General features: G+C 32.0%; 2 protein-coding genes across 3 annotated transcripts; one reads left to right on the top strand and one right to left on the bottom strand.

Moving 5' to 3' along the window:
* Positions 1–4,158: 4,158 nt before the first annotated feature.
* Positions 4,159–7,024, top strand: LOC146541650 (uncharacterized). The gene is made up of 2 exons (XM_085190265.1): positions 4,159–4,287; positions 4,844–7,024. The coding sequence occupies exon 2, from the start codon at positions 4,864–4,866 to the stop codon at positions 6,829–6,831; it is 1,968 nt and encodes a 655-aa protein (XP_085046391.1). The 5' UTR covers positions 4,159–4,287; positions 4,844–4,863; the 3' UTR covers positions 6,832–7,024.
* Positions 7,025–12,897: 5,873 nt separating this feature from the next.
* On the bottom strand, positions 12,898–17,888 carry TfIIB (transcription factor IIB). 2 transcript variants are annotated; one of them, XM_085190185.1, is made up of 5 exons: positions 17,765–17,888; positions 17,451–17,561; positions 16,790–17,090; positions 15,493–15,849; positions 12,898–14,814 (listed from the first exon to the last, which is right to left on the bottom strand). In XM_085190185.1, exons 1-5 carry the CDS (start codon positions 17,824–17,826, stop codon positions 14,653–14,655), a joined length of 993 nt encoding a protein of 330 aa, XP_085046311.1. In that variant the 5' UTR covers positions 17,827–17,888; the 3' UTR covers positions 12,898–14,652. The 2 variants fall into 2 exon arrangements, with proteins under 2 accessions (XP_085046311.1, XP_085046319.1); XM_085190193.1 differs by lacking the exon at positions 17,765–17,888 and adding an exon at positions 17,667–17,760.
* Between the last annotated feature and the right edge of the window lie 311 nt (positions 17,889–18,199).

Genomic DNA, 18,199 nt, shown 5'->3' with positions numbered 1-18,199 from the left:
AAAAAAATACAAAATTTCAAAAGTAAAATAGCAAATTTACGAATATGATACTAGCACATGAAAATTTTATTTAAAATTTACTACACTATTTAAATAATTTATTTGGTAAAAGGTGTAGTAATATTTGAAATTTACATGGTTGCATGATTATTACACAAAAAATATGTTGCGTGGCGGAATTCAACGCCGTGCTGTCTCGATACCTGAGCGAAGCAATGAAAATACAAACTTAAATAAATATTTCCTCATCAAATGGGGATCGAACCCCCAACCAGTCGCTTTTACAGTCAAACTTAGTGCCCCTGCGCAACGACCGGGTTTTGTATTGTAAGTGACATTATAATTTCATTTATAACATAAAATACGACTAATTATATAATATTATAATTTGTCTATATATTAATTAACATAATAAGCCTAGCATTTATAGTTCACTAAAACACTATCTAACCTTGGCCCGATGAAATCAAAATTTGTATGGAACACGCGAGCCGGTCATTAACTACGTCTAAAATAACGCAAAGTAAGAAGTTAGATATCAGTGTTGATGGACTAATTAATGGTATTTTTTCCGTAAAATTTATAAAAGAGGAGGAAATAAACGATTTATAACTTGTAACAAGTCCATTAAAATTAAAACGCTAGAATTACTTAACAAACATAAACGGTTGATTAATTATATAGATTAATATTTAATTTATTAGTAGAGAAACAAAACATGAAGAAAAATGTCGTGGTGTCGTCATGAAGTGAGATATCATCATGATCATCCACTCCATAATGATAACCACGAGGATATAAAAATAATTCATTTTCCGAGTGGGAATCGAACCCGGTACGGGTTCGGCGTTTACTGTTAGACATTGTCATTGTACCATTGCCACGACGGTGTCAACAAGTTGAGACCATCGTGGCATAGCTCAACTGAGGAAGCTCCAAGTGGTATTTGGCTCGTTACCAGAGCGAGGAAATGAAAATATTAAAAAAAATATTTCCTCCACAGGGAATCAAACCCACAATCAGTCGCGTTTACAGTCGCACGCTTGTGCCCCTACGGTCTCGACTGGTCTCAAATCATTTTATTAGACAAACGTTTAAAATAAATAAACAAAATTGATAGCAACAACTCATTCACTTTATTTCGACCGATCTATATTTTAAAAGCTTTATGATTGTTTGGACAATGAAATTTATTTTTATAAACTAGTGTTCTACAATAAATTACGATATTGAGCGTAAACCTAAATATTTAGAATATAAATTGTTACTTCATTTTCAATATTCCACTTGTATTGCCACTTCCGTTACTATGGATTATGGATTCCACAAATAATTCTTTTTATTATTTTCAATTTAATTTTTGTTTATGAAACTATTAGTTATAATTGTTGGTTACAACAACATAAGTTAAAAGAGGGTGTTAAACTGAGGATGAGAGAGAACGTCCTTAGATAGTTTGGGCACGTCGAGAGAAGCATGAGTAGAGCGGTAAGGGAGGGGCAGGTGGAGACCTGTGTTGACCTTCAAGAACACAATATTGATGATATTGGGGATAGTTCACATAAAAAGGTTGATGATAAGAAGAGATAAAGTATGAAGCTAAAAAGTCGATACTGAAAATTTAAAATTTAATAAATTTACCTTAAAATTTTTAAAATTTAAGTGTGTACGTACATGCTGTATTGAAAAAAAATGTGTGTAGTATATAATGCTTTATACTTTAGTATTTAGTTTTCTCCACTTATTACAAAAAAAATACTTAATTCAGACATATTTCATGGCATGTGAAAGAAGTCAATGTCTTTTTTTTAATTGACTATAGTCACTTCATTGTACACAAATAAATAAAATAATTATTACCTACACTTTCACCCAATAACCTAATCCTTACTCCTTTTATTAATAACACAAAAAAAATACAAAAAACACTCATCACTTAGTCGTAACTCATAAAATAAATTATAAACACAATATAAGTAGTCACAAAGTAGTCTAGAGTCAATTAGTCAGTTGTTTTTTACGACGAAACATATGTTAATAGCGGGAGATGATTAACCGACGTAGACTGAAAATAAAGTTAAGTGTGTGTTTAATGAAAGTGGCAGTCAGTGCTGTTATTACTACAGTAATGAATGTGGAACGCGGTTACTACAGGAAGTTTATATTGTTTACAGACTTTGAAGAGGGAATGTTATTATGTTTTCTTTGTTAGTTACCTAATAGAATAGATTTTTGAAATTAAGTAGTTATTTAAATCTATATTTTTATTACTTCAGTCTGGTGTCGAGGCAAAGCGCGGCGTTGAGTTCTGCCACTTAACGCGTAATGCCTCCAGAATTCGGTGGAAAATGGGGAACCGGAGTGTCTTAACACTAGTTTCTGTCTGTCTACCCCGCTGGGTACGGAATAAAGCGTGAAGCTGATTTAATTTTTTTTCCATGTCTATCTATTCCTTATGAAATTAATAAGTTAAAAATACAATCGAATTGATAACCTCCTTATTTTTGAAGTCGGTTAAAAAATAGAACTAAAAATATTATTCCTAAAAGAAAAACCTTAGAGTATAAATATTATAGAAGAAGCCAAAAAAAGTGGATTATTCGGACGTTAATCCCAAGACAGATGCTTTGTCAAGCGATCACGTCCTCGTATTCAATCAACGCGTTCAATATGACGGCACTTCAAAGTAGACACCGACATCTTTACATGATAAAATGCGGTATTTCGTAATACTTTTGATTTTTTTCCTACTAAATCTACCGCAATATTACACTATTGGAATGGGAATTGTCATTATATATATTTTTTTACAGATAAGAGACGGGTTTTTTTTTATTTAGATATTACTCTAATCATATAAAACATACTATATAATTAATTAGTTTATTATAATTTCTGTGAACTTTAATCTAGATAGTTTACATAATAGTCAATGAATCGACACCAGAACGAAGAAATTAAAATATGAAATATTTAATTTCCTCGAGTGGGGTTCGAACCCACTAGCTATCGCCGTTACGGTCACACGCTTGTGCCACTGCACCACGACTGGCCTTGAATTTTCTTAGATATATATTTTTAAAAAAATAAAGCGGAGATCGGAGCGTCTTAACACTAGGTCTTCTCTGTTTATCTTCCTTGCTATATGCAAGATATGGGATGATGCTAAAAAAGTATCTATTAATTATTTTATGCAATTTTAACGTTATTAAGAAGTTTTTTTTCAAAATCAATTTTTATTGATTGAAAATATAATTTTCAATAATTGCTGAATCATTTCCTTCTGTAAAGCACTTCCACACGGCACAGCTTGCACTCGCCGCTAAAACACACGGCACTATTACTCATTTTATTTTATAATTTTATTAAAATATGATGTAATTTATATAAAATATTAAATAACTATTAATATAATTATATTTTTTTATATTTGTTATAAATTAAATATTTTAAAAAAATTCAAATGACATGGAGACATGAATAAGGCAAATAAAAGCTTTTAAAAACAATTTATACGAAAATCAATTCTTCAACTTTCAAATTAATATAAAAGATATAATTTTTATTTTAAATTTTCTTAGCGAACTTTTAACTTCTATTGAGATTCTTGGAAATATGTAGTAAGAGAACAATATCTATTCCTTTCGATAATGAAATTGAAAGGGACCGATGCTGTTCCACGCAACAAAAGCGGCGGACATATACTAGTATGAAAAATATCACTATTATATTATTATTACTAAGAAATAACATAAACTATGACATACGAAACGTATTTATAATAGCAAACCATATACATTTAACAATTATTATAAATTAAAAAAAAAATACTAAAATTAACTATTACGACCATTTTAATATATTTATTTGAATTCAATATATTTATGCTTATTGTAATTCTACATTAGATTGCTATTAAATAATTAAAATACAACATCATGTTAAAAAAAATATAAGATTATCTATAAATATAAGATATCTGATATTAATCTATTCTAATTATTACTAGAAATTACTTTTTATTATAATTTACTTAATTACATTAAACAGTAATTTCTAGTAACAATTAAAATACATGAATCATTTTCCATAGAAAACAGAAAGAAGGCTTCCACACGATACAATTTGCACTCGACGCTCGGTACCACACGACACTACAAGTATTAGTCACTCACGTTCCTCTCAGTGCACACGGCGAACTAAAATGTTTACTATATTAAAGCAGCAGAGTTACAATCGTATCATTATTCTAATTCGTCAGTCGTCGACACCGGTTACGTGTACAAAGTGAGTACTGATAATAGATAAGATATACATATTTGCTATCAATTTTATGTATTTGTTTTCGGTTGATTTTGTAATTATATTTAAGTCATCGGTGCTATAGACGTCGTGGGTTCAATTTCTTGTATTTGGTTGTTGGTTCGAATCCTGCTCTGGGTAATAAACGGTTTTATTACCCAGGAATTGTTTTGTTATCCATTTACTCGACTTGCCAGGACAAAGTTTGGTATTGGGTTTCTCCATTCAACACATAACGTCTGGAATTTATAAGGAAAACGGGGAACGGAATACACATTGGGTTCTCTCTGCCTTTCCTGCTATATGCTGTATGCAGGAAGGTAAAATAAAATATATTTCATATAAATATAGAAATTGACATTTGTTATCTAATTTATTTTAAATGCCTTTTGTAATTTCGGAATATATATTTTATTTAACAATTATAACAATAACTTTCATGCTATTAAAATTATAATATTCATAATAAGACGATACTGCAGGAGGTTACTATATTAATTATTAGAAACGAAACTACAAATCATTAAATATTTGTTTACAGAGATATCATAAAACACAACAATGGCGGACAATTCCAAGTCAATTGAAGTTCGAAGTGAAAAATGCATGTGTGCTCTACGTAATAACTCCGCAACACAATACACTTGCATCTGTATTTATTGTAATGACAAAAGAGAGTTCAAGCAATGTAAAACTTGCAACTGTCGTATCAACGAGGTAGGATTGAAGTCCAGAAACAACTGTAAGTGTTCCCATTGCAACTGCAGTGGCAAGCAGGAAGGTTCGAAACAATGCGTGGATTGCAACTGTCGTAACAACAACAAGGGAGATTGCAACTGTTGTAACAACGAGGTAGCATTGAAGTCCAGCAACAACTGTAAATGTTCCCATTGCAACTGCAGTGGCAAGCAGGAAGGTTCGAAACAATGCGTGGATTGCAACTGTCGTAACAACAACAAGGGAGATTGCAACTGTTGTAACAACGAGGTAGCATTGAAGTCCAGCAACAACTGTAAGTGTTCCCATTGCAACTGCAGTGGCAAGCAGGAAGGTTCGAAACAATGCGTGGATTGCAACTGTCGTAACAACAACAAGGGAGATTGCAACTGTTGTAACAACGAGGTAGGATTGAAGTCCAGCAACAACTGTAAATGTTCCCATTGCAACTGCAGTGACAAGCAGGAAGGTTCGAAACAATGCGTGGATTGCAACTGTTGTAACAACAACAAGGGAGATTGCAACTGTTGTAACAACGAGGTAGGATTGAAGTCCAGCAACAACTGTAAATGTTCCCATTGCAACTGCAGTGACAAGCAGGAAGGTTCGAAACAATGCGTGGATTGCAACTGTTGTAACAACAACAAGGGAGATTGCAACTGTTGTAACAACGAGGTAGGATTGAAGTCCAGCAACAACTGTAAATGTTCCCATTGCAACTGCAGTGACAAGCAGGAAGGTTCGAAACAATGCGTGGATTGCAACTGTTGTAACAACAACAAGGGAGATTGCAACTGTTGTAACAACGAGGTAGGATTGAAGTCCAGCAACAACTGTAAATGTTCCCATTGCAACTGCAGTGACAAGCAGGAAGGTTCGAAACAATGCGTGGATTGCAACTGTTGTAACAACAACAAGGGAGATTGCAACTGTTGTAACAACGAGGTAGGATTGAAGTCCAGCAACAACTGTAAATGTTCCCATTGCAACTGCAGTGACAAGCAGGAAGGTTCGAAACAATGCGTGGATTGCAACTGTTGTAACAACAACAAGGGAGATTGCAACTGTTGTAACAACGAGGTAGGATTGAAGTCCAGCAACAACTGTAAATGTTCCCATTGCAACTGCAGTGACAAGCAGGAAGGTTCGAAACAATGCGTGGATTGCAACTGTTGTAACAACAACAAGGGAGATTGCAACTGTTGTAACAACGAGGTAGGATTGAAGTCCAGCAACAACTGTAAATGTTCCCATTGCAACTGCAGTGACAAGCAGGAAGGTTCGAAACAATGCGTGGATTGCAACTGTTGTAACAACAACAAGGGAGATTGCAACTGTTGTAACAACGAGGTAGGATTGAAGTCCAGCAACAACTGTAAATGTTCCCATTGCAACTGCAGTGACAAGCAGGAAGGTTCGAAACAATGCGTGGATTGCAACTGTTGTAACAACAACAAGGGAGATTGCAACTGTTGTAACAACGAGGTAGGATTGAAGTCCAGCAACAACTGTAAATGTTCCCATTGCAACTGCAGTGACAAGCAGGAAGGTTCGAAACAATGCGTGGATTGCAACTGTTGTAACAACAACAAGGGAGATTGCAACTGTTGTAACAACGAGGTAGGATTGAAGTCCAGCAACAACTGTAAATGTTCCCATTGCAACTGCAGTGACAAGCAGGAAGGTTCGAAACAATGCGTGGATTGCAACTGTCGTAACAACAACAAGGGAGATTGCAACTGTTGTAACAACGAGGTAGGATTGAAGTCCAGAAACAACTGTAAATGTTCCCGTTGCAACTGCAGTGATTAGAAGAAAAGAAACATCTCTAACGCTGTTTAAGTAATCAACAAGTCACATTAACATACTACTAGTATAGTGTACTAGGCTACTATGCTTTTCAACTGTTTTTAGTTATAATTTAATGAGTTTTTTTAATAAATTATTTGCATATTCTATGCCATTGTGTACAAAATTTATTCATTTACTAAATAAATTATTTATAAATGTATTAACATTGCATCTTATTGAACCTTATTTTATAGCCAATTTATGAACTAGAAAGTGTATACATTAAGTATTTATTTACATTAATGAATTCATAATATCTGTATTTTTTAATGCGTTCATGAATACTTTCCAATTCATATCATTAAATTTTAAATATGTAAGAGCTATTACTCAGAGCTCAGCGTGAATGTTTGAAAAGTTTACCAATAAATCTAGGATTTAGTCTAGCTTAGTTTCAAAACTTCGTGCTAGTTCAAAGCTATTTTCTCAAAAATGTTCAACGATAAACTTAAAAAAATTTTATGCAGTGACATTAGTTTGTTTCAAAGCTTAATTATAAAAAGTTCTAATTTTTTTTATAGCTTCACCTTCTTTCCCGCAGATAGCAGAGTAGGTAGGTCAACACGCTTTGCCTCGAGAATTCGGCGGAAAGTGGAGAAAGAAATTGCCTTAATGGAAAGGATTGTCATAACATTAAGTTACCTGTACCTACCCTGCTATGTGCAGGATAAAGTGAAGCTAAAAAATAATAACTGGCCCGAGTGGAATTGAAACCATAACCATCATGTTAACAGTCGAGCCACTGCGCCACAGCGGCATTTAGAATGCGTAATAACTGAATATAAAATAAATTAAAATATATAAATCAACTGTATACTGCATCTAACACATAGCAGAAAACCTAGTGTTAAGACACTCCGTTCCCCATTTTCCGCCAAATTTCGAAGTACTACGTGTTGAGTGGCGGAATTTAACGCCGAAGTTTTACCTTGGTGCCAGAGCGAAGAAAAGAAAATAATAATTCATTCCCTCGAGTGGAGATCGAACCCACAATCGTCGCGTTACAGTCACACCCTTGTGCCACTGGGCCACGACGACCTCAAAATAATACATAATTTCATTCTAAACTGTCGTTTAAATTACATTTTCATGTCTTTTCGTAAATATATTGTATATACATAAGAAGAGTCGACCTGCATATTTGAAAAGTTTTCCAATATATCTGGGATTAAGTTTTGGAACTATGCGAATAGTTTCAAAATCTTGCACTAGAAGTTCCCTCAAAAATGTTTAACTAAAAGTTTTAAAGCATTATATGTCATGAGATACTTACGAGAATTTGTTTTTAAGATTTATAAAAATGGTGAAACTTAAAACTGCGTCTGTCTAGATTTATACAAATTCTAAAGCATTTATATATTTAAATCATCTTCGAACCTGCGCCACGACTAGCTACAATCAAGCCTTATTTATTTAAACATTAATATTAAATATTGAATGATTTTCCATTTAATTTTGCTGCTTTGCCAAATTAAAATTTCCCTATGATATCTAAAAACTAAATAACAAGACTATTCTATATACTCGTAATACCTACGAACTAAACAAGAAAACCGATAAATGTCTACAACTTTTAAGAAAAATTACTTAAAACAAATGAGTCTTTCATTTTATACGTACTTTTAACATTATAGTTGCACTGCGGCATTTAAAATGATTATTTTGTGCGGCCTTTAAATTTATCTGCTCGAAGGACCACGATCTACAGAATTGGCAAAAGCTTTATTTTTCTTTAGCAAGCTTGCCAACTTTATAGGTCACTGTTAATTTGTGGCCTTTGTGTTGGTATAATTTTATTTTATAAAAGACTTCTTAAGCAAAGCATTTAAAACTTATACCGACATTACGATGCTCAAGTCTTTCAAAATGCAACATATCTAAAGATTTGTGGGAATCGCATCAACAATAGTCTCGTTTACAACACGCTTTACAACTGCGCCAAGACGGCCTAGAAATGTTCAAATGTTTCAAGTTTTTCAGTAATAATTAATTTTCTTTATAGTAACAATACATTTTTACTTCATAATATAAATCATGTTACTGAATATTTACCTACCTTATATAAGAATTTTAAGAATAACTAAAATGTTTTGATTTTTCTAGAAGGCACTCTATCAGAAAGACAAACTTTGATTATAGAGCTATCATCGTCTCCATCAACATCTTTCTCTTGTTTTTGAAATGAAACAGAACATAAAATAAAAATAGTAGAAGAAATTATTTCTAGTAACATAAATTTAATAGTAACATATTGGAATTTAACTCAAACGTTCGTTCAACACTCCATTTGTCTTAGAGAAAAGTTACAAAAAAACATTCACAGGTAAAACAGTATGTTTGTATGACTAAGGAATTTTGATCGTGATAAAAATGGCTTATTTTTAATATACTAAAACTTTAAAAAAATATATTTTATGGAATACTATTTTAATTTTAAATAAACAATTTATTAATTAAATCTTATTAATATAAAGTGTGATTGCAAACATGACGGTTGTACGTTCGATTCCCACTCGGGGAAATGAAATATATAATTCTCATTTCCTCCCTCTAGCAACGAGGCAAAAGGCGGCGTTGAGTTCCGTCACTTAACATACAACGCCTGAAGAATTCGGCGGAAAGTGGAACACTTCAATCCTAACACTAGGTTCTTAGGGTCACTCTACCGACCCTGCTACGTGCAAAATACAGCTGTGAAACTAAAAAAATTATAAAGATCATAATTATTAATTATTAATTATTTATTTAATTCTTTCGCATGCAAATGCTCTAATACTAATATATGCACGCCCAATCTCACTAGCTCTTTAAGAGTCTGCACAACTTTACTGTAAATAGCACAGCACAACGGCAAGTTATAGGCAATAAAAGTTGTCCAGCCTTGTTTCTATCAAGTTCGGCCATCGAATGTTTTATTGCTTCTAAAACACAAAAAATTAGGTCAAGTATCTTTATGGCATATCTCAATTACCATAAAACACAAATCGGAATTAGCATTTCACTATAAAATGAAGTATAAAACTATAAACAGCACACTTGGAACGTGCCTTATCCACCTACTATATGAAGAATATAATATAATAATATACTTACTTAACAAATTAAAGTACTTCTCACTTCTTAATCACAGAGCGGCGTTCAGTTCCGCAACTCAACACAAAATAGCCCAAAATCTTGAGGAAAACATGACTTCCCGTTAGTTTTAAAAATGGGGGAGAACAAAAATATTTAAATTTCCGTATATTTGGTACAGTGAAGCATTGTAACGGGTTCAGATAATCTAATACGACGAGACGAGACTCAACGAGTTTAGATAACTCAAATCGTAATGTCTCTGTGATTGGGCAGAAAGTGGGATACGGAAAGAAAAAACGAAATAAAAATCACATTAACTTTCAAGTTATTATTTATGTAAGCTAATGCGATGTCTCAATTTTATAAAAATTGACATAGTAAAATCGATGTTATTTTCTAAAGATTAAAGTTTAAGATTCTTTTAATATTAAATGTCGTAATATGTATATTGACCATATTATCACCTATTGATGTGGTAATGATGGTATTTAGAAGACTATTAAATTTGTAATGTTCACATTACTAATATCAACCAGAAAGTAATTTTTTGCTGTTTATGAACAAGGAAACGAATAATGATATACACAAGCTAATATAAAATTTTCAAGCATTAACGTAAATACTACGCACACTGGCCGAAATCGCTCCAGCTGCAACCGTTATTTCTATAGGGTAGACTGGGTACGGTTGTAACAATTTTTATTTAATTGCAGTCAGTACAGCTGTAAGCCATTGCGGCGGAAATAATTGAGCTTAAGGAAATTAGCCAAAGACTTTTGGTTCACAAAATACAATAGGCCTCCCGCTCCCAGCAAGTATAACTACCGCGTCAAAGGTGACACTAGCAACAGTGTCGAGACTTATTGCTAAAGGGGGCCTTCCCGTGTATCTCTTACTTACCGTGCTTATTGTTCCATAATTATCGAACTGTTACAGCCGTACCCAGTTTCCCCTATGCATGATTGTCCTATAAGACAATCTAATATCAAAATAAAACGCTAAGATTGCTTTTGCTGATCTAGCATTTGTGCATTTATAAAAAGGATATTGAACCACATTATACGAAAATTATATCATGAAAAAATAATTTCACCGAAATTTCATAAAGTATCAAACTATTCTGCAGAAAAAAAAGTATTTTCTTTTAACGATCAATTGATGGATGAGCTTTGTATAAAAATATTCAAATTCGATATTATAATGGTTTCGCCGGTTCATATATCATTGTGATTTATGCGACCTACTTTAGTTGGCTTCTTGTTCCCACTGACTGCTCAGCTCCAAAGGTCAAGCGGTTTTTACTTGTGTGGTTTGACTCTTTTTACAATCAAATAAAATGTATAGATTCAAAGAATTTAAAGAGCTCGCGACTAAAAGTTTCGAGACTTTTAATAATTTTAATTTCATTCATTAGTGGTACATTTAGAAGACATTTAACGCTGATATACCTATTATATGCATAGTTAATTGACATTTGGAATGAATTAAAAAACTAGTCATCTGGAAAACTTAAGTTTTAGAATATTATCTACACGAATATAAATAATTTATTTACAGATTCAACTTAAAAAAAGCGGAACGTTTTAATACTTCAATGGCACGCAGCCATATAGTTATAGATAATGGTATCAACGAAGACTACCACATGACCTACAAGTGCAATATTATGCTAATATAATATTAATTTAATCATCATAAAAAAGCGTTACGGTAGACATTGCAGGGCAGTTCTTGGACTTTCGGATCTGTTCATGTAAAGGTTTATTTAATATTTTACAGGGTTTTTGTTACTAAAAATTCTAGGGTGGCCATACGACTATCTTGGTGTGGGCACGCCGATTCCAGCGCCTATGTAGACAGGCAAGATGTTCTATAAGTTGCTAGATGTGGCCATTTCATATTATTATTAGTTAATATCAGACTTAAAAACGCTTGAGAATGTGCAGTAGCAACTACTTACATATAACAGAAATTAGAAAAATCTTTGCAAACATAACTACAAAAGTGCTTTTTCGACTATTTTCGTTGAAATGATACGCATACTGCACGACAATACTCATTAAATATACTAGTGAGAGCCACCCAGAATAAGCTGTAAGTGCATACGAATTTAGAATTATTAATAAGCAAGAAGTACAAGGTTCTAATATAAAACACTGTATAAGCACTATTATACAGTACATTAGTATGGGCGAAGTGGTTGTAGAGATTTTAAGATACTTAACTTGCGTATAGTGTGACAATAGAAACTAGACAAAAGTCAATCAGTTTTATAAAGAAAATGAACAAATCTTTAAGTGTCTATGTATTTGTGTCGAGTGGCGTAACCCGACGCCGTGCTTTGCATCAAAATAATCATCACATGGGGACCGAACCCTCAACAAGTTGCGTTTACAGGCACACTGTGCCCCTGCGCTACGACCGGCTTCAATACAATAATAATAATATTGACTTCAACTTTTGGCAAAGAAATTTTTAAATTTATGCTCAATTTAAATATAAACAAAATAAATACATGTTATGGCTTACTATGAAGCGTTAATAAACGAGTAATACACAACTACTCAGAGTAAACAAAGATCAAAACAAAGCAATAGAGAGACAGCTCGTAAAGCTAGTGTCATTTTATTTAACACTATTACCAATGGTTTGCAGCTTAACACCAAACAATTAACATAACTTAAGAACGTTTTATTTTCAGCTTCGTATTTGCAATTTGAGTTATGGAAAAAAAAAACCAACATCATCATAAGAAATCTGTGGTAAAAGGAATGATTTTGGTTAACCTTTAAATTGACATATTAGCTTACTATTGGAAGGTCAAGAACAAAATGAATCTTTCTCAAGAAATGTATATTAATTCTTATTATCTGGGTAATTGAACAATTTCTTAGAAATTGACCTCCCGCAGATAGTTATAAAGATGTAAATAGGGTAAATTGAAACACCATATACACTTAAATTAAGATATTTAATGGAATACTTATCGTACATAAATCACAATAACAAAGTTGGTTATTCAAGTAATATAAACTAAGTCTCACACGCCAAATCGCGACAATTTTAAAAGCATGTCCATTTATATAATGTTAAGCGCCAGTAAAATCATTCATGGGTCGGTTAATAAAATAAAATCGATTATGATTCGATTAACTATATTTAATATCGATAGTATAATAAAGTATTTTGAAAATTGTCAAAAAGGGTTTTTTTTATATATTGAAATAGAGCTCCACAATTAAAGCTCAGAAATATTGAAATATTTGTGTGTATATTAACTAGGTACATATTTAACATGATGTTATCAATATAAAATATCAAGACTGTTTACCTAATAAAAATATAAAATGTACATCTTTCATAAAACATTTTTGCTTTATCTAACAACCTGAAATAGATAATTTACGTACCGCGATAGATTTTTACATTATAGTCTTTAAAATAAAAATAAAACGATCTTACTCTGGTTTGTTACAAAAATATTCCAATTTGTGACATTCGCGATTTCACTATGGTTTGTTCATATTTAAATTGTTTAAGATTTTTTTTAAGTTTCTGTTGTCTGTAGTTACACATAAATACGACATTTTGTAATGTTTAGACATTGTAAACATTTACTCTAATTTACAACCTTGCTATATATTAAACTTACATCATTCACTCGTGAAATTAGTAAATTAATAAAAGTGTAGTCTTCTTCACAATAACTATATATGTTAAACAGTTTTAATCTAAATTAGTGGGTTGCAAATATAACTACCCTTATACACTTAAATAGCAAAACTGTATAGGTTTCTGAAACATTGATTGGAAGCATTTAACTTTTTTCTTACAGGCAGGCAGAGGTAATCTAGTGTTAAGACACTTCATTTCTCAATTCTTAAAACATTATGTGAATGAAAATAATTCATTCCCCTAAATGGGGAATCAAACCCACAACTGTATAGTTTAGCAATAGGAAAATATCATGTAGTTTATAATAATTATACAAACCTAAATTATATATTATAAAATTCTTCTGTACATATATTTTTTATTTTCGTTTCCAACAGCTACCCCACATAATTGCGAAGAATATGCAAAATCAATATTATTTATTTTTTACATATGTTATTTTTTACATATGTAAAGGTAGTATTATACATATTCTCATTTATATGTATAATAGCTTAAAGAAGTACATATAGAATACAAAGTAACACTAACTATTATTAATATAAAAACCATGATAAAATGCTATAAAAATCCACCAGTGTGAGCCTAGTCTGAAGACACTCTGTTTCTCACACACCATACTAATTTAAGACAATACATGTTGAATGGTGGAACTCAACGCAGCCTTTTCTCTCACCAAAGTGAGGAAATAAAAACAATAATATTATATTCCCCTTAATGGAAATTGAACCCCCAATTATAGCATTTACAGTTAGATACGATTAATTTGTGCTTTAATGGCCTAAGTTATAATTTTCCAATTTGTTAGTTGTTTATAATTTGTTTCTTTGTCATTGGTCACATAGTGGGAAAGTGTTTAACAACTAGATTTCCCCTGCCTGCCCTTCTATATGTGAGATACAGAATGAAAACATATAAACATAGTAATTTAGTATGCTCAACTGGCATATACAAAATAACATACCTAAATAACTAAACCAAATAGAATTACAGCATTTTGCAAGTAACTTATGATAAACACATGCCTTACATTCACATTTGAGGCAGGAACTCAATGGGGGTCGCAAATCGGAAGTCATCGGGGAATAATTTAGCTGCATACGGATACATCAGCTTGTAAGACTGTCTGATTGTCACGTCTGCCACACCTGCAATATCTCCTATCTCCTTTTGACTGCGTTTGTCCTCTGATGCCTGTGAAGGAATATATTGAAACAGTATAAATTTATAATATATTTTTTAGTTTAAATTTTCTGTATCAATGTTTGAATGTAATAAGATGGGAAACCCACTATAACAATGTTTAATTAATACTGTGGTGTGTATGTGTGCAATCAGCTCAGTATCTTATATGTTGTATAACTTAGCATAATTACTATGTACTAATAAATACGGACCTTGGAACAAGATAGTCATATCCAACAAACATCTGTTTTGAAAAAAATATTTCAGCTTAACACTATGTTTTGCAGAGTAGGTGGTAAAGAACTTATGTCAAAAGAGAACATTATGTATTGTATGCCTCCAGAATCTGGCAAAAAGTGGGGAATGGTGTATCTTAACACTGGATTCCATTTGCCTTCCCTGCTATATGCGGGATACAGGGTGAAGCAATAAGAATGGGTGAATGATAATAATTCATCTCTCAGTGGGAAACCAAACCAAAACTAGCTACATTTATAATCAGATGCTATACTAGTATGCCACAATTGCCTCAGTTGTTACTATAATAAATCAAGTGTTGGGTTGTGTTAAATTGTTAGTTTAAATTAGTTCAATTTTATATTTTAGGTAGTAGAAAAAATTTTAAAATGATAAAAATAATACACATGATTACTTCTTATATTAACATACTTTTAAATTGAAGCTTACCTGTGATGCCATGTAAATAGCTGCAGCTGCAACAGATATAGGACTCCTTCCAGATACAATGTCCAGTTCCCCAGCTTTCCTTGCAATATGGGTTGCTGCCCTCTGGACAGAATTAGGCAGAGCCAAGTTTGAACAGAATCGAGACATAAAGTCAGCTGTAGTTATCAAGTCCACAGAAGTTTCTAGAGCCTTGAGAATTAGTTTGAAACATCTACCAATTTCTTTCTTACTAATTTTACTGACTGCACAAATCTCTTTGAATGTACGTGGCACACCTTCTTGACGACATGCTATGTACAGACATGCGGAGGCTATGGCATCATTTGCTCGGCCTTTTAAGTTTTTGCCATCATGCACCTGTAATTAAAGAGCAAAATATTTATAATTATACATTATTTAGCATTATACATTGTACCTTTTTCTCTTCTATTGTGTAGCTATTATTGGTACACCAAATAAATAAATATAATGTTGTTTTTGTTAAATATTATTAATATTTAATTAAAGTCAAAAACATTAGTTTTTTTTTTAATTTGACACTGTATCCCACAGCATAGGTGGGTAAGTAAAGGAAGCCTAGTGTTAAGATACTCCATTTTCCACAAACTACCTAATTTTCGAGAATATGAGTATTGCAATAGCAATTCAATGTTGCACTTTGTCTTTTTGCCAGATAGAAGAAATGTAAATATCTCATTCCCCTAAGTAGCAATCGATCCTACAACCAACATGTTTACAGTCAAACAAGGTTTGCCACTGCATGCAACAATGTAAAGTTAGTAAAGAAAATTAAATGTAAATTTGTACGTAATAGGTATTGCAGTATGTAGGCCATCGACTCAAATATGCAAAATATATTTGCATTTTAATGTTTTTTTTTTTGCTTAGATAATGTTTTAAAAAATTGTTTAGAGAAATTTCCATTCACTTTTTCAAAACATAAACAATTTTTATATTTAATTCAAGTTATCTACAAATCAATTAAAAGTTGATAAAGTAATCTATATTTGCACATATAATTAAATCGTAACTAACTGCTGTGTGTATCTGTAATGTCCCTTAATATTTAGTGTTTGTTTTATTTAAATTGGTTAATTTATAAAAAAGTTATATCAATATAAAAAATTGTTCAACAAAATATTATTTTATTGAATTTCAAACTAAAATTTCCAAAAAAATTACTTATTAAATTGAAATTTTCAGTTTTTAATATCTTCTAAAAATGATAATATTATTAGAATATGAAAGTAATTCAGACTAGTTATAAAAATTGTGTAGTTCAAAAGTTTATATGTACCTGTTTAAACAAATTGTTAGCTCTGTCTACTATAGTTTTTGGTAAGTTTATTCTGTCAGCCATAGTGTTGATTTCCCTGAATGCATTTATGAGTGCTCTATCAGTGCTGCTTATGTTTCGTCTATTTTGATACTTAGAAACTCCAAAACTGTCAAATGAGGCATCTCCTCGACCAGGTCCAATTATTGTGGACAGATCCCCTCCAGAGAGCAGTGGGTTTTCAGGTCCACCGACACGAGACGGGTCTACACCAGACTTTTCATTACTGAACGTACGCCATTCTGAACCAACGTCAATTACTCTGCAAAAACAAAAAAAATTTCTAGACTTTCGTATATTTAAAACAAACACATGATCAAATTTGTATTTTGATATTAATTTAGTAATTAAGTGTCCAATTATAAAACATAAAGGCTTGTCCTTTTATGAGAATGGGAACAGATCCCACCAATGTAAATATATACGCAGCGTATTAAATGGCCACGCAAAGTTTACAATCAATGTATGCAATTGATAGTTTCGAAATTACATATATCCTTGCACAATAATTATAACCGGCCTTGGCATATAAAACCCTTATATTATGCATTGTGTTGTATAGCTGTGTACTGAGATCCACTGTTGCAATTATCATGGCATCCGTAGGATTTTCTTTACTTACCTGTCGCCAACAACGAGGCCACATTCAGAGCATATCATGTCACCTGCCCTGTAGTCTTCAATAAGCGGTGCATCGGGATGTGCATAGCAGACCACTCTATTTGCTTCGCTTCTAAAAACATAAATGAAAGTTAAAGTACGATTATTAGAAATCTTTATATACAATTTGGACAACCCACTATAGCTAAGCTTTCATTCATCAAGAACTTAAACTTACGTAAAGCCATATTGAATATTAACGTTATTCGGGCATATAATAATTTAATTACTTGGACACTAAATAAACAGAAGTAAAAATAAATCAGAAAAACAGACCTCGACGTGCTCGCCATGTTTGTCAATTCGCATAGACAATATGTGGACAAGATTTTGTTCATAGAGTACGTATATTTATTTTGTTGACATACTTCATTTTACTTTGCAACAGATGTTAGCCATTTAGACATTGTTATGTTGTGCAGTTCAAATATTTTTTTTACCAGGAAATATTTAAAGAATTAATTTTTGAATTATAAAAATTATATGAAATATTTATATAAAAATATTTATAAAATTACAGATAAAAAATGTGTTCAGAATCTTTGTGCCAAGCTAAAACTCTAAAACATTAGTTAAAACTTTTTCATATAATTATAAAATATATTTATTTAAAATATATGTGTTCAACTGGCTCGCTCGGAAATTAAAAAAATATATATTTAACTTCAGAACGGGCACGACTCATCGATCGTACCATACTAATAATAAATA

The sequence above is a fragment of the Heliconius melpomene genome, chromosome 1 (assembly GCF_056956725.1).
Source record: "Heliconius melpomene rosina isolate 202511_hmr_F chromosome 1, ASM5695672v1, whole genome shotgun sequence".
In the NCBI taxonomy this organism is placed as follows: domain Eukaryota; kingdom Metazoa; phylum Arthropoda; class Insecta; order Lepidoptera; family Nymphalidae; genus Heliconius; species Heliconius melpomene.
This window is presented reverse-complemented; position numbering and strand designations above follow the sequence as displayed.

Bases quoted from the DNA above. Each gene is read 5' to 3' on its own strand.
- LOC146541650 (XM_085190265.1), top strand. From the start codon at position 4,864: ATGGCGGACAATTCCAAGTCAATTGAAGTTCGAAGTGAAAAATGCATG.
- TfIIB (XM_085190185.1), bottom strand. From the start codon at position 17,826: ATGAACAAAATCTTGTCCACATATTGTCTATGCGAATTGACAAACATG. The intron at 17,562-17,764 runs GTCTGTTTTTCT...TTATGTTTTTAG, and splicing joins AACATGGCGAGCACGTCGAG to AAGCGAAGCAAATAGAGTGG. The intron at 14,815-15,492 runs GTAAGCTTCAAT...ATTCCTTCACAG, and splicing joins CTATTTACATGGCATCACAG to GCATCAGAGGACAAACGCAG.